The following is a 16,224-nucleotide window of genomic DNA, read 5'->3' on the forward strand; positions in this document are numbered from 1 at the left end:
GTTCTTCCTTCCCACTTGTAATGACCCTATTCATCTCCGGTCTCAACGTGACTGAGACCTCCTGCACAGAGATTTCTACCTCATGCCTTTCCCAGTCTATGCCAACCCACGTAAGTAAGCTGTGCTGTGCATCTATGCTACTGTCTTCAGGACTTTGCCACACTTAGGTACTGCTTTGGTGATTATTTATATGGATGCCCTAAATCCTCAATTCTATTATAACCTTCTTGATGGTACGGACCACACTGTTAACGTTTAAATTCTTCACCGTACTCGACACATAGCTTCACACAAAGAACATTATCAATAAGAAGTTTATCAGTAAACAGAAAAAAAATTTAATTTAAAGAGGAAATCGGGAGAGCTAGTGTCCTGAGCAAGCTAGTTAACCACTGAGCACTTTAAATGCAGCTAAATGACACTGACAAATATAAGAAAATATGGAAATTAATATAGAGAGACTCCATAATAAACTTCATTTGCCTCTTAGTATCAATTATCATCTCATTATCAATAATTCATAGCTGCTCTAGAATATTTTAATAGTATGATGAGCTTATTATTATAGATGAGGATTTTTAAATTTTATTTATTTGCATATTTTTTTTTTAATTTGAGAGAGAGTGCAAGCAGGAGAAAGAGGCAGGGGGTGGGGGGTGGGGAGAATCTTAAGCAAGCTCCACACTCAGCACAGAGCCTGACGCGGGGCTCAATCCCAGGACCCTGGGATCGTGACCTGAGCCACAATCAAGAGTTGGAGACTCAACTGAGCCACCCAGGCGCTCCAATGAAGGTGTTTTAAAATAGGTTCTTACTGGGGCGCCTGGGTGGCTCGGTCGGTTAAGCGTCTGACTTCAGCTCAGGTCATGATCTCACAGACCGTGGATGCCCCGCGTCAGGCTCTGGGCTGATGGCTCAGAGCCTGGAGCCTGCTTCCGATTCTGTGTCTCCCTCTCTGTCTGCCCCTCCCCTGCTCATGCTCTGTCTCTCTCTGTCTCAAAAATAAATGTAAAAAAAAAAAAATAGGTTCTTACTAAATTTAAAATAGCTTCCTGTTATTAAGGAGTTTCCAATTTTCTTATAACAGTGTGAGAAAATAACAAGAGGCAGTTTTACATCCTATTTCGGCACTGGTGGTACTAAGCAAGCACTGTAAAGGTTTACCAACTTCGAGTGTTCTATAAATAACAGCTATAAAATTTTTGTTTGCTGGTAAATAATCAGATTTCAGTTTAAAAGTAGCCAAGTACGTAATGTTCTTATTTCTCTACCTATAGTCAAATCCAAGACATGTTAAAAGTGTCTCCTTTCTAAGGTCAGTTAAGGGAATACAGCAAGAATGTCAGAAGCTACATTTCTTTTTACCCCCGTCTTTGCCTTAGAGGCGGAAAACCTCTAATATGATGTAACTGAAATGGAAAGACTGCCTTACCGGGCAATTTCTTCTCTAGCTGTTGTTGCTCATCTTCTAAAACTGGCTCCTCTGGTAACCTCTGATCTACTGCCGTTGAGCTGATGACAGATATACCACTGCCAGATCGAACTCGTCTGCAATTGGGGAAACAAAGCAAAAAAAAAAAAAAAAATGGATTCACACAAAGCCGTCTAGGTAGCACCGAGCCAACGGTGGAAAAGAGTTTTTAAAGATGATGCCACATCATGGAGAAAATCTCATGTATCGTGAGGAAAAGATAAAGATCTGGTCCTGTTTACAAAGAGCTTTTTAAAAATGAGTACGTGAATGCTACCAGAGGCTGAGTGCCAAGCTTATTTGGATATTTAGAATTATCGCCTAAATCAGGGCAATTGCAAAGGGCTGAATTAGTGAATAATCATCGAGTGTCTAATCTTTAATTATTGTTATTATTATTAATTCAGTGTAGGCATCGAGTGTCTAGAACGGTGCCTGGGTCCACAATCAAGAGTTCACTGTTGTTACCATTACCCTTTTACGGAACATTAAATCCTTCAAGGAAGATTAGCAGCTCAGCTGAATGGAAGCCTCTCTCTTCCCCTTACAAAATCTTTTTTTCCATTTTATCTCATAATAAACACATGAAATCTCTACACTTCACAGTCCCTAAAACAAATCACTTAGTTGCCTGATTAGTTTCACCTTAAACCATTAACCTTGCTCTTTGAAACCAATCTACCTTTTTGTTTTAATGCGCTTTTTTTTTTTTTTATCAGCTTCCAGCCTTGTGTCTCTTGTGGTGATTTTTGCAACTGTCAGACCTTACAAACCGCCCAACTACCATTTCTTCCTACAGTCAATTTTCTCAGCTCACTCCATGTATGCGCTCACAGCAACGGCACTGTTTCTTTTCCTTTTGTGGGAATTCCTTCCCCTCGGCTTTCCCAGAAAGTCTTATTTGTGTGTGTGTGTTTTCTGTTCTTTGTGCTTGTAAGATTTCATGTTTGTCTTCTAAATTAAAGCCTAAAGACATCATTGTCTGGGGGCGCCTGGGTGGCTCAGTCAGTTAAGTGGCTGACTTTGGCTCAGGTTATGATCTCGCGGTCTGTGAGTTCGAGCCCCGCGTCGGGCTCTGTGCTGACAGCTCAGAGCCTGGAGCCTGTTTCAGATTCTGTGTCTCCCTCTCTCTGACCTCCCCCCCCCTCCCCCCCGTTCATGCTCTGTCTCTCCCTGTCTCAAAAATAAATAAAACGTTAAAAAAAAGAAAATTAAAAAAAAAAAAAAAAAGACATCGCTGTCCGGGAGGAGAGGTGTGTGTGGCGTGTGTAGGTAGAGGATACCAGTCACTGCAGATCTCTCCAAACTGGACCTTGGTCTACTCTTGATATCTCTACTGAAACTGTGTTTCAGACTAGGATAATTTTCTTTAATTAGCTTCCTGACTATAATTTCTACATTGCCAGTATTTTGTTGCCTATCCAATGTATAGAATTCACAGGCAGAATTTCCCTGCCTTCTTTTCTCTTATTTTTTTTTTGGGGGGGGGAGGAAGGGGCAGAGAGAGAGGAAGAGAGAGAGAAGCCCAAGCCAGCTCCATGCTCAGCAGGGAGCCTCATGTGGGATTCAATCCCACAACCATGAGATCATGACCTGGGCCAAAATCAAGAGTTGGATGCTTAGCCGACTGAGCCACCCAGGCATCCCTCCCTGCCTTGTTGTCCACATACAAGTTATTTTAGTTTTACTTTAACTGCTAACATTTTTGCTGAACTCTGACTATATAGATTGGTACAAAAATCATCCCTCTTTTGGTATTTTACTAATATACTATGAATACTTTAAAGAAAACAGGTCCAAGATCAACACAGGACCTAGATAAGATTTTCTTCACTTCATGGATATTTCATTTACTTACCAGGAATAAAAATGAGCAAAAGATACGTAGCCAACAAAGCCCAGTTTGAAATTCACATACCAAACACACAGTTTCTTATAAGAGCCAAATGTTCTTTACCTAAAGGAAGGCGGAATGTACTCTGGAGGCAGGACAGGTGGCAGTGGTTGGCCAGACATGGCTACATCGATCAGGTGCATAGCCAGGATAAATTCTTCTGCTGTGAGTTTTCCATCTTGATCAATGTCGGAAAGATTCCTATTCAAAAAAGTTAATTATTTTCTAACTTCACGAAAATGCATGCTTGTTACTATTCATGAGTGATTGAAATGTTCTGTTTTCTTATTCTGACTCTAGGCCAATTGAGTCTCTCTATGCCTCGTCGGTTTATAAAAATAGTGCCTATTTCATAATACTGTTGGAAAGATAAAAATGAGACAATCCATACAGTTGGGATGGCATTCAGCAAATGTTAACTATGATTATAATTATGCTCTTCTCAATCCCTGCCAGCCCATTTAAAATGCATCATACCCACATTTTGTGTGTCTTTAAACACTATGCTCGGCAAACTATCAGGTCAGATAGTAAACATTTAAGCTTTCCAAGACACGGTCTCTATCACACTGAATTCTGCCCTTGCAGCAGGAAAGCAGCCGTGGACGATCCATAAACAAATGAGCGGAAAACCTTCTAGAAACAGATGCAGGCCAGGTTCCACCCATTTAGGTTAGTTGGCCTGTGGCTGATCTAGACCCACAGGGGTGGATCCTTATGGCCTTCTGCCTCAGAGTCAAGGGGTTTGCTGCTCCTTAATCTCAAGATCAACGGCCACCTCTCCCCAGAATCGACATGCCCTAAGAGTTAATGACAGTGAACAGATTTTTCCAGCAAGTCCAAGAATGCGATTTTACTTAACAACACCAAAAGAGGATGCCAGACAACAGAGCTGTTCACCAGAATGCGAACAGGACAGATACTGCGTTGGGAAACCGGCTCTGCTGAGGCCATAAATCAAGAAACTCCTCTTAAGTCTAAAACTTCCTTAGGTGGCATACACCGTTTTGGTTTTCAGTTTTAAGGTATAAATGTCCATGCAGTGACATTTGCCCTTTCTAGAGCACAGTTCTGCAAGTTTTGACAGATTCAGTTGTGTAACTGAATTCAGTCAGTTGTCTATCACACCACACGCAATAGTTCCATCACCACCCAAAATTCTCCCAAGTCTCTCAGTCACCCCCTTGCCTTGCCCACAGCCCCTGGCAGCCACTGATCTCTTTTCTGTCCCTCTAGCTTTGTAATTTCCAGATGCCAGGCTCTTGCCAGCTCTTTCTTATCCTCTCCTCCTTCCCATGCCCCATCACCAGCCACTCCTGGGTAAATTCCATTAGAAGGCAGTGGAGTTCTTTTTCCCCCCACTACTTGCCTAAATAATCGCTGTAAACATTTAATTAAAATACCTTTTTGTTGTATAGAAAGGCAATATAATAACACTCTAGCAGGATAAGTCTCAAGTATTTTTTTTAAGAGAGAGCAGGTTATAAGTGAGAAACTTAAGCATTTCAATATATTCCAGTGTCACAAACATACCTAATAAACTGCCAGTCAACCTCCACAAATGTTAGATCTCAAGTTTATATTTCAGAGGGCCCTAGGATACTGGCACATACCCAGACTTAAAGAGATCTGGATGTGTCGTATTAACTGGTCTATTGTGTTTATTAACTGGTCTATTATTATTCGATTGCAAAAGGAAGATCCTTTAACACAAAGCAGAAGGAACCAGGATGGGTGAAGGGACTAGCACTAGAGCGTGACCGCTTATGAAGCAACCATATCAATGGGCCCTACGGCAAAATCATGAACCTCACATGTAAGCAATTAAAGCAATTCAAGCTATTAAAAATCATTACAAAATAGCCAGAGACATTTATGTGCCCTCCCTCCTCCGCCCAGTGGAAGTACACAGTAATATCTCTCATGTAGTCTTGCAAAAAAAAAAAAAAAAAAAAAAATCAAACTTGAATTTGATGAGTGGTTCTCATGAGTGGGATGATTTTGTATCCAAGGGACATTTGTCAGTATATGGAGACATCTTTGTCACACCTGGGGATGGGGGTCATGTTACTGGCATCTAGTAGGTAGAGACCAGAGAGGCTACTGAACAACCTATAATACACAGAACAGCCCCCGACAACAAAAAAGTATGGGGCCCAAATGGCCAACAGTGTTAAGTGAAGAAACCTTGCTCTAGATCCAATGACCAATCTACTCACAGGAGTAAATTAACACAAGGATGCAACCATCAAAAGTTAGACTGGAGAAACTCACAATCCCTATGTCCCCATCTATAAATAATCGTATCAATCTGAAGACCCATTAAGCCATACCAACGTAAGCCACTTTATACAAACCAAGGAACTTTTCATTCCTTACCAAATTGAAGCCAGCTGAGCCTGTGGTAAACTTGATTGCATAAGAATAGTTCTTGCTTGGGGACCTAAACAGAATCCGGGGGGAAAAAAAATACAAAGATGAATCAGCAAATCTTCACTGTCCAGGAAGACCAGTGTTGTGCACTTAAGCACTCTGCAATCTCTTGCAATCACAGTGCTTTGAACAATATTTGCTATGACCCAAGGGGCTTTTTCAAAAGGAAATTAAGCGCCAATGAAAAGGGGAAAACACACAAAGCACAGCACAGCATCTGGAACATACTCAATAAATTCTTGTTAAATCAATGCTTAATGAGAAAAGAGTATGTAAAAGATTAGTTTCAAAATATAACCTGCCCTTTTGTCCAGACTGCCATCTCTATTTGAATCAGGCTTTTATTTACAAAACTGAAGGCCTCTAAATTCAGTATCTTCTGCCACCGCCTGCTGTCTCCACCGTGACTACTATCAGACACATTTAGAGAAGATTCAGAGAATCTTAGAGAAGGAAGGGACCTTAGAGAGAACAACTCTTGTAACCATTTTATTACACAGTCTTTAAAAAAAAAAAAAAAAAAAGTGACTTGCTCAAGTCTAATATCACAACCATTTCTGATGTTAGCAATAAAAGAATTCCCGGAATTCCAACTCTGCTCTCAAAATCAGGTCTCATTTCTTAAAATACTTGTAAATATCTGCACCTCTGGCATGAAACTGGCCTTAGATATCAGATGAAGTCTACAGTGGGAAATTCTGAGTGTTAAAATAAACCAGTGTTAGGGAGAGAGAGACAAATATGTCTTCTATCACTGACTCACAAGGTGTGGTCCCAGGACAACCAACGACGGACCAAGGAATTCTAAACCGTTATATTGGCAAGATTGCTGTGTATAGATTTTTGCTTTTAGCTATTTCATTTTTCAAATTGGCACCTCATCAAACCCACAAAAATGGATGTGTTTTTACACAGCAAGCAATAGTGGTTAGGGACCTCTGAGAATCACCCCAGTGTGTCAGCACACAAAGTGCCCGAGAACTTGCCATGTGACTTGGGGCCGGCAGGCAGTTTCCTTACTAATTGGACCGAGTTTGCTTTCTTTCTTTTTTTTTTTTTTTTTTTTAATGTTTATTTATTTATTTTTGAGAATGGGGGAGGGGCAGAGAGAGAGGGAGACAGAGGATCACTGTGCTGACAGGAGAGAGCCCAGTGAGCTCGAGCTCACAAACTGTGAGGTCATGATCTGAACCCAAGTCAGATGCATAACCAACTGAGCCACCCAGGCGCCCCATGGACCAAATTTTCTCATTTCAGAGGTCCTTTTCAGATTTACAAGACTGTGCTTCGTCAAATAAGAAACTATAACACAGAACTTAGCATAATGCTAACACGTAGAAAGTGCTTACTTAATGGTAGTTAATATTACAGACAATATTCTTTTATTTACATATAAAATATAGGCAGAAAAGCACACATGAACATATACATATGTATTTTTACATGTGCACAGGTTTACAGCTTAATTTTCCAAATTCAAAACAGCCAGGTAAACCATACCCAATTATGAAACAGCACCCCAGAAGCCCTCTCCAGCTGCCTTCTAATCATCCCTTCTACCAAGTGAGGCCTAACTTCTAACAGTACAGTGTGACCTTGTTAAATGTGGCCTATTTTACTCAACGTTGCAGAACATTAACCCTAACTGCTGTGCGGTGTATCATTTTGTGAATATGTAATAATCTATGTATCATTCTGTTGATGGGCATTCAGGTAGTTTTCAGTTTGGGGCTTTTTTTCACTTGTTTTTTAGAATAGTGAGCATTCTAAGTTTTGGCAAAACAGATGTACACATTCCTGCTGGATGAGTGTGTGTGTGTGTGTGTGTGTGTGCGCGCACACGCTTGTGTATGTGTGTGTGCACATGTACTGAGAGTATCTAAGAATACAATCTAAGAAGCAATCTTTACTGAATTAATGTGAAAGCTCTAAAAAGTTCTGTGGGATATGAGGAAAGTACACTGATCATTTTGTTTAGTCTTTAATATTGTACTTAGCATGCTGGAACACGAAATTAGCAAAACTTTAGTGAATGCTTTAATTTATGCTTGTAACAATCCTCTCCACTTCAGAACTATATAAAAGTTAGTATTTCACCTACTCCCAATACTGAGGGTTGATGGAGGTGGGGCGGGAAGAGAGGAAAATGGGTGATGGGCATTGAGGAGGGCACTTGGGATGAGCATGGGTGTTATATGTAAGCGATGAATCATAGGAATCTACTCCCAAAACCAAGAGCACACTGTATACACTGTCTGCTAGCCAACTTGACAATAAATTATATTTTAAAAATGGAATAATTAACAAAAAAAAAGAACTGGTCCTGGACCTGGATGGATATCAGGAGATTTGGATGCCAGTCCTGACTCTTCCTACTCCCTAATGACATATGACATTAACAAAAGTACTTTCACTCTCTAAGAGGAAGTTCCTTCCTCTCTGAAGTGAGGGAAATGATCTAGAACAGGGATTGGTAAACCACAGCCCACAGGCCAAATCTGGTCCACCATCTGTTTTTGTAAATAAAATTTTATTGAAACACTGCCATGCCCATTCACTTAAGCATGACAATATGGCTACTTTTGTACTACAATGGCAAAGTTGAGTAGTTGTGACAGACTAAAATGCAAGCCTAACATGTTTATGATTTTGCTCTTTACAGAAAAAGTTTGTTAAATACCATACTAGAAGGCCACAATTGTCTTTTGTGATTCTCATACTTGACTCTATATGTCCTAAGACAAGGTCATGAAGCATCAAAATAGACCACCAACACCTAAGATGGCCTCTTATCATAACAGAACAGCATAAAATTGAACTCTGAGTACAGAGAACTATCCTGTGGAAGCCTACATCCATAAAAAGATACCAGTTTTGTAGTACTGGCTTATATGGAAACATTATGGGGATAAACAGAAATCCCAAGTTCCTAAACCCTACATGGGCATCCGTGTTTGCATAGGGAAGCATGCATGGAAAGGACAGAGAAATGAAACGAAGTTTAAATGACTGAGCCACCCAGGTGCCCCAGATAATTAAATGAAGTTAATTTATCACAAACAATGACTAAGACTTTAGCTTTTGTGATTAATATATGAATAACCAAGTAGCACGTTCATTGGTTCAGAATGCAAGATAAGAAAATTCCTCTTTGAGGAGAAGGCTAGCATTGATGAAGTTGTCAGAATTCTACAGCTACATATAGAAACTTAATTATAGAATGGGCCCTCTCTATTTTATAAGATTGTCTCTTTTAAGAGCGTGTAATAGCATACACATCCAGTTGTGAAGGAACAAGGGGGTGTCCACCTAAGCAGGTGTATCAGCTAAATCAGCCCAGGGGGGTAAATTGTGCCACTGCCAGATTAGCTTCACTTCCCATGGTGGACAAGCTCCTATCATGAGCTCAGACAGCCTCACTTTCTTCTGCTTAGGACCAATCAATGGCATTCTTATGCCCACAACATACTCTTACAGATGTAGCCAGAAATTGGTAGCATCCATGGGGCACCTGGGTGGCTCAGTTGGTTGAGCGTCCGACTTCAGCTCAGGTCATGATCTCGCGGTTTGTGAGTTCGAGCCCTGCATCAGGCTCTGCGCTGACAGCTCAGAGCCTGGAGCCTGCTTCAGATTCTGTCTCTCTCTCTCTGCCCTTCCCCTGCTCACACTCTGTCAATCTCTCTCTCAAAAATAAATAAACATTTAAAAAAAAAAAAAGAAAAGAAATTGGTAGCATCCAAAAGAAGTATGTGAAAATAAAACACAGCAGCAATCAGCAATCCCTCTAACCACCAACAACAGTATATTAACAATGGGAATTAACAACAGTATATTAACATAGGCTACAGCACAGATCTGCTAAGCTGCAGGTTACACACAATTCCTGGGAGTGCTAACTATAATTCCACTCCACTCCAAAACACAAGTGAATGCAAGCGGGTGGAAGTCACGGTCTAAGGATGACCTACATCCTACTCTAATTAATATTAAAACATACATTTTCCACAAATCCTATACTTTAACTGGTGTTCATAACACCAGGATGTCACAACTGCAAGGCTGAGAGCTACTGCATTAGATTTAAAAATTCTAATTACATGTAAGTTGTAAAATTGCTTTTTGACTCCTTCAAAACAAGAATCCACACGCACAAAACAAAACTACAAGAGAAGAAAAACATGAGATTAAGAATATTAAATTATATATTTCATTTGGGCCTCTATGATCTGGGACCTCTTCTCAAGTTTCTTGATAGTCTTCTTATCCTTAAACTGAACGAGTATTTTCATAGCTGTGATCATGACCATTATCTTTGTATTTCATCCATCACAACAAACCGGGTCTGCTTCCATCCAGTTTTATTTAGTCTAAAACACAGCCTATATTGATTCCTCATAAAGGGAAAACAAATTTCTTTCACTTATTATTTTTAAGTTTACTGTAACAAATCTATTTTACACGACTATACAAAGATCTAGCTTGAAGATAAAATTCCCATTTTAAATTCTTTCCAGGACAGGGGCGCCTGGGTGGCTCAGTTGGTTAAATGTCCGACTTCAGCTCAGATCATGATCTCGGGGTCCGTGGGTTCGGGCCCCGCGTCAGGCTCTGTGCTGACAGCTGGAGCCTGGAGCCTGTTTCGGATTCTGTGTCTCCCTCTCTCTGACCCTCCCCCATTCATGCTCTGTCTCTCTCTGTCTCAAAAATAAATAAACATTAAAAAAAATAAATAAATAAAAATGAATTCTTTCCAGGACAAGACAGTAGTAAGTATGTAGATGAACATTAACACAAATCTGCTCTTTCTCGTATATTTCGAATTTTACTGTTTGTCTCAGATATTAAAAGTTCTAAATATTCAAGTGACTGGGTCGTCATCTTTGGAATGAAGACACCGCACTTCAGTCATAAAATACACATCCTTCCAAGAAAGAATTTCCACATCAATGTCACATCTGAATACTACCTAACTCATTCACAGCATACACCAACAATGCCCTGAAAAATTGTTTTCAGATTTACGGACAATGCAGTTCTGGGTCTGTTTGGAGCACTGGTGTGAAATAAACCACGTTGCATTATACTTAAAACTATCACTATTGAATATTCCTTCAGTGCTTGGATGAGCTGGACTGGTTTCTCATGCCATGTATAAAAGTGACAGGTACTGTTTTAGCAGAGAGTGAGCGTGGCATTTAGAATATTTGTGTATAACTACACTTTGCACTCCCCCCCAGATATAAATATATCCTTATTTGAGAAAACTGTGAGACACTTTATGAGGGATAAGGCTCAAGATTAGATCAGACCCTTCCAAATCTCACTGAACCCTGAAATTTTTTAACAGATGAATTTTTCTTTTCGAAGTAAAAATTGCAATTGTAATATAGTAAGATAGAATCAGAACTTTAAATTTTGTGTTATATACCAGTGCGTCTCTACTTCAGGCAAATTAACTCTCTTGCCTTCCTTCTGTATTTGTTAGAGGACAGTCACATTTTTTTCTTTCTCAAAGTTTGTATCAGATGTCTCTATTTTCCTTTATTAAAATTACAATTTTCTTTATAATTCTCGAATCAATTTTAAGTGTTTAACTCTCATTAGAAACGTTTCTGGAGGGACCCCTGGGTGGCTCAGCTGATTAAGCTTCTGACTTCGACTCAGGTCCTGATCTCATGGTCTATGGGTTCGAGCCCTGTGTCAGGTTCTGTGCCGACAGCTTGGAGCCTGGAGGCTGTAGAAAGGTTTCTGGAGAGTATCCTAAAATCCTTTCTATCCCTCTGATGTAAATAACAGAATCTTTTTTTTATTTTTAAACCCTCGGAGTTCATATAACTTAACTCTGGCCCCTTGTACAAGGAATGAGATCTAAATAGGAAAAGTGACCTCCAGCTAGTTAGTGGCAGAGCCAGGTGCCAAACTCACCAGCCACTTACTTCCACCCTGCATACTGCCTTGAATGCTGACTCTTTGAGTAGACAGTTTCAAGTTCATCTACTAAGTTGAACTTCAGAACCTGAACCAGTTTTGGTTTACAGCAGTGTTTCTGTGCGAGAGTGCTTTGATTTGCGTACTGGTGGGATCCACTGTGCAGAAAGATCCTTGGTCTATGTTCCATTTACCAAGAAGCAACGGGGTCAAAGCCTTAGGCACTGTGGCATTATCAGTAGATGAGAACTTAACATAAGAAGGACAATAAAAACCTTGTTTAGAAAAAAGCAAATAGAGAAAGGCATTTGGAAAATATCTTTGGCCCAACATCTGGAAGCAATTTGGATTTGGAATAAAAATCATATTTCACAAAATTAATTCTCATTTGCAAATACCTGTTAAGTGTCCACTCATAGTTTTGTCATGACTATTGAATAACTGTCTGTATTTCAGTCTGGATGACTGAGGGACAGCCCATTCTGCCGCAGGAGGGGCACTGTGGGGAAGAGGAAGGAGGGGTAAAAGGATGAACAGTGAAGAACATATTTACATTCTTTTAACACCAGTAAACTACGAACTTCCCGAGAAAACCAGCTTTAACATTTTATTAGCTTTCTAATCATTACTTCTGAATTTTCTGTAATGAGTATTTCCATATTTTAAGGTTATGAACATTTCTCTCAAAACAGACATGCTCATTATTTTTCCAGAATCAAGGGTAAACACAATAGAATAAGTGGCTGTTCCAAGTTATACACACAATTTAATAACTGGAAGCCTCTACAAAATATGGAAAGACCTCTTTGGATCTAAAATGATACAAAAATGTCCAGGCTTTTCCTAACTTCTAGAACAGTTCTCTTTCAGCTCAAAAAGCAATGCTGATAGCAAACAGGTAGCTGCCTTTAAAGGTATTAATTCTTTAACATGGGTAACTTTCTATTCAGCAAAAGACAGGATATAGTTCTTAATGAAGGGAAATCATTTCATTCTGGGAAGTTTAAATTCCCACAAATGGAGAGTTGCCCAGAGAGAACAGAACATTTCCAGGGTCACGGCAAATCAGTGGGGCGGTAATGGAAGGGGCTTTGCTTTCTTTAAGCGCAATCAAGTGCTGACCTTTTCTTGCCAATGTGCAGCAAGCCTGACCCAAGAAAACCCCTGCCAGGAGTCAACTGGGTCTACACCTCCTTAGTGACGAGGTCCTCAGAGTTGTTCCCGAGTTAAGTATCACATTGGTACCTATGGCTTGTTAGAGTCTGGTGTCTAAATAGGGCAATTTAAACACAATGGCTAAGCTCTAGATGGCATTTCACTTCCAGAACAGATTGTAACTAATAACCCATTTGCAATTTCCTTTCATTTCAACAAAGATATCTATTCCTCATATGTAAAAGCAAAGTTTTAATCATAAATTGAACCTCTCAGTCATCATTTACATGTGTTACCTATGCACTTATACTTAACAACATATACTTCATAATGCATTGTAAACGGCTCCCAAGCACTTTAAGAGTACCTAATTACATTCACGTTTTCAACTATTATAAATTTCTTAATAAAAAACACTTACCAAGGTCGATTCTGCTGTGAGTACTTCCGCAACAGCCCTCTCATTTTAAACTAACTAATTTATGCTGATTCCAACTCTTGCCTATTTGTCAAAAGCTAATTATCTTTCTCCTGCACCCCAGGAATATAGGGTGTTGCACACAGAAGCTGCCCCAGATTACACTTATCAAGTCATAGTTTTCTGCTGAGACTTCCCTGAAAACTTAAAGGGACTAAAAACTCATTAGCAGGTAACCAAAAATTAGATGCCACATTCTACAAATTTGCTGGAAATTGAAATTACTAAAAAGATGACTACCAATCTGACCCCCCCACAACCAGTTGCCTTAATAACATTACGGTTCGCTAATACTGATTACTTATTCATTCTTATGGCACAAATCAATTTTTTAATGTTTTCTTTTTAAGTTTGTTTATTTATATTGAGAGAGAGAGAGGGAGGGGCAGAGAGAGAGAAAAGCCCAAGTAGGCTCCGCACTATCAGGGCAGAGCCTGGGTGGGGGGTGGGGGGCCTTGAACCCACAAGTCGTGAGATCACGCCCTGAGGCGAAATCAAGAGTCATGGGATGCTTAACCAACTGAACCAACCACCCAGGTGCCCCAGTCACATATCAATTTTAAGGCAGATTTCAAAATCCCTTGTGGAGAGTCACAGAAAACTCAAAACTTCAGCATGTATAGGAGAAAGACTAAGAAATAGGGAACTCAGTGTTGGATCATCTGAGTTTAAATCTCAGTTCTACCTTGTGGTAAAATGTAAACTGTAAGTGAGGATGATCGCTTCTTTGGGTTTATTTCCTAATTCACAATTCTGAGCCGGTATCTACTGCAGGTGGTTGGGGGCACAGAATGGGATTAACAAGGTGTTTGGCAAGTAGATGTTGAGCAATGTTCCTGAGTCTTAGGAATAAAACCTTAACGAGTGGAAGACAAGTATCTGTGTACCACCATCAACTGAAGTTTTCAGAACAAACTTTCAGGTAAGAACTCATGCCTTAAAATCAGAAAGAACTCAGTTAAACTCCTGGCTCTATCATTTAGGAGCTATGTTATCTTGGGCAAATTCCATGAGATTATCTGAGATAGAATAAAAGATAAGGCCAACTGTGGCTCTAATCTTCATATAAAATTTTCTATAAATATGTAAAGGGTTAATAGAAAAGAGTTAATTTCCCCCTCCTACCTGGAGTTCTATTTTATTATTTTTAAACGTTAGTAAAACTAGTAGCTATTTGTTTTTGTTATTAAAAAAAGAACACCCAAAGTTTTTTAAGGAAATGTCATGTTCTTTATTTGTCGTCTCTACAACATGTAAGTGATAAAACCTAGTAACATTATCCAGAACTAATTATTGGCATCCTACAAAATAAAAGATAATAAAGAACATAGTTAATTCACTTTCAGTTTTAGATGTTAATCAGATAATGGCTTTAATCCAATGCCCATTTAGAAATAAGCACACTTACCTAGCCACATCAAATGACTGTGCCTTCTGTAATTTAGTGTTTAATTGTGACCCTGGACCAGATCTACTGAAGGAAGAGCTCTTTGGCAATGTGGCTGCTGTAAAAATAAATAAATGGTGAATAATTTTAATCCTACAAAGAAAAGAAACATTTTCCTATTAGTGAAAATTAAAATATATACTCACCAAATCTGAGGCAGAAATTATTCCTCCCTTACTACCCTGGACTCAAAAAGAGTGATTTCCTCCACTCCCTGCCCCTTGCCAAAATTTTTTCTAGATTTACTCATTCCTACTGAAAATCACCTTACTAAGTAGTAATGTTTACAATCCATAACTCTGTTAAAAGTTTCATATCACATCTTTTTTTTGTAAATTTATTTATTTATTTATTTATTTATTTATTTATTTATTTAGAGAGAGGAGAGAGCACACAAGCAGGGGAGGGGCAGAGAGAGAATCCCAAGCAGGCTCCTCAATGTTAGCGCAAAGCCCGATGCAGGGCTTGAACCCACAAACTGTGAAATCATGAGCCAAAACCAAGAGTTGGCCGCTTAACCGACTTAGCCACCCAGATGCCCCTGTATCACATCTTACGGGATCTGTTCCCATAGTTAAAGAAGCAACAGCTTAAATACATAGGATGGCATTTTCTTAACTGTGCTAAAGGAGCAGAAGTATTAGGTCCAGATGAAAGAAACAAAAGGTCCCAGCCTTGCAGTCCCGGCCAGATAGCATGGGATGCTAGGGAGGGTCAGCCTTTGTGTCTGATTCCCATTAGGGCTGGTTAGCTGGGTGCCAGGAAAATAACGCTGAGTCTCAGCCACATTCCCCACCTCCTGGCCTATTGTCTTGCAACATTTGCTATTAAGCCCAAAAGAAAACAAGACAGAGCACATGCATTCACAGATGCTACTTGAAAAGTAACTGCGACAACTTTTACAGCTGCCATCATGTCTATAGCCATGGCCACATACGAAAGGTAAACTACATGGGACAAGAAAATCTTAAAAAAAGAAAAAAAAAAAGTGCTGCCTTTAGATTCTTTAGCTATAACTTACAGACAGATCTTGACAGATGGAATAAATCCAGGGAACTGGGCAGAGAAATAACCATTCAAACATAATCATTACCCATGGCTAAAATCCAGGCCATCATCGCTACTGAATTACACAGACATATCCCAAGTACTTTTTTAAAAAAATACTTTACCCCCGGATAAGAATTCATTAGATGTGTAGACCACATCTACAGTTTACGCTTTCTTTTCACTAAAGGGAAAAAGACTTCAAATAAAGTCTCAAAATGAAATTAACTACACCAGGAACTTTTTAATCCTTTCTATCAATGAAGCAAGCAGGTAATACTCCGTCTTTAATGTATTTAGCCATTTAATCAACTTCCTTCCCCCTTCCTCCTGATTCACTCCACCTCCTCAAAAAAAAAAAAAAAAAAAAA

General features: G+C 39.5%; 1 protein-coding gene across 6 annotated transcripts in view; it reads right to left on the reverse strand.

The window, feature by feature from the left end:
- ITSN1 (intersectin 1) overlaps positions 1 to 16,224 on the reverse strand; it is a 219,024-nt gene that overhangs the window by 112,110 nt on the left and 90,690 nt on the right. For all 6 annotated transcript variants that reach the window (XM_019420251.2, XM_019420249.2, XM_019420250.2 and 3 more), the window contains exons 7-11: positions 14,768 to 14,864; positions 12,125 to 12,225; positions 5,745 to 5,808; positions 3,429 to 3,566; positions 1,433 to 1,548 (exon numbers count right to left, since the gene is read on the reverse strand). In XM_019420251.2, coding sequence (XP_019275796.1) covers positions 1,433 to 1,548; positions 3,429 to 3,566; positions 5,745 to 5,808; positions 12,125 to 12,225; positions 14,768 to 14,864 — 516 coding nt within the window. The remainder of the gene's footprint in view (positions 1 to 1,432; positions 1,549 to 3,428; positions 3,567 to 5,744; positions 5,809 to 12,124; positions 12,226 to 14,767; positions 14,865 to 16,224) is intronic.

Source organism: Panthera pardus, unplaced genomic scaffold (assembly GCF_024362965.1).
Source record: "Panthera pardus isolate Hobbes unplaced genomic scaffold, ASM2436296v1 HiC_scaffold_16, whole genome shotgun sequence".
NCBI classification, from domain to species: domain Eukaryota; kingdom Metazoa; phylum Chordata; class Mammalia; order Carnivora; family Felidae; genus Panthera; species Panthera pardus.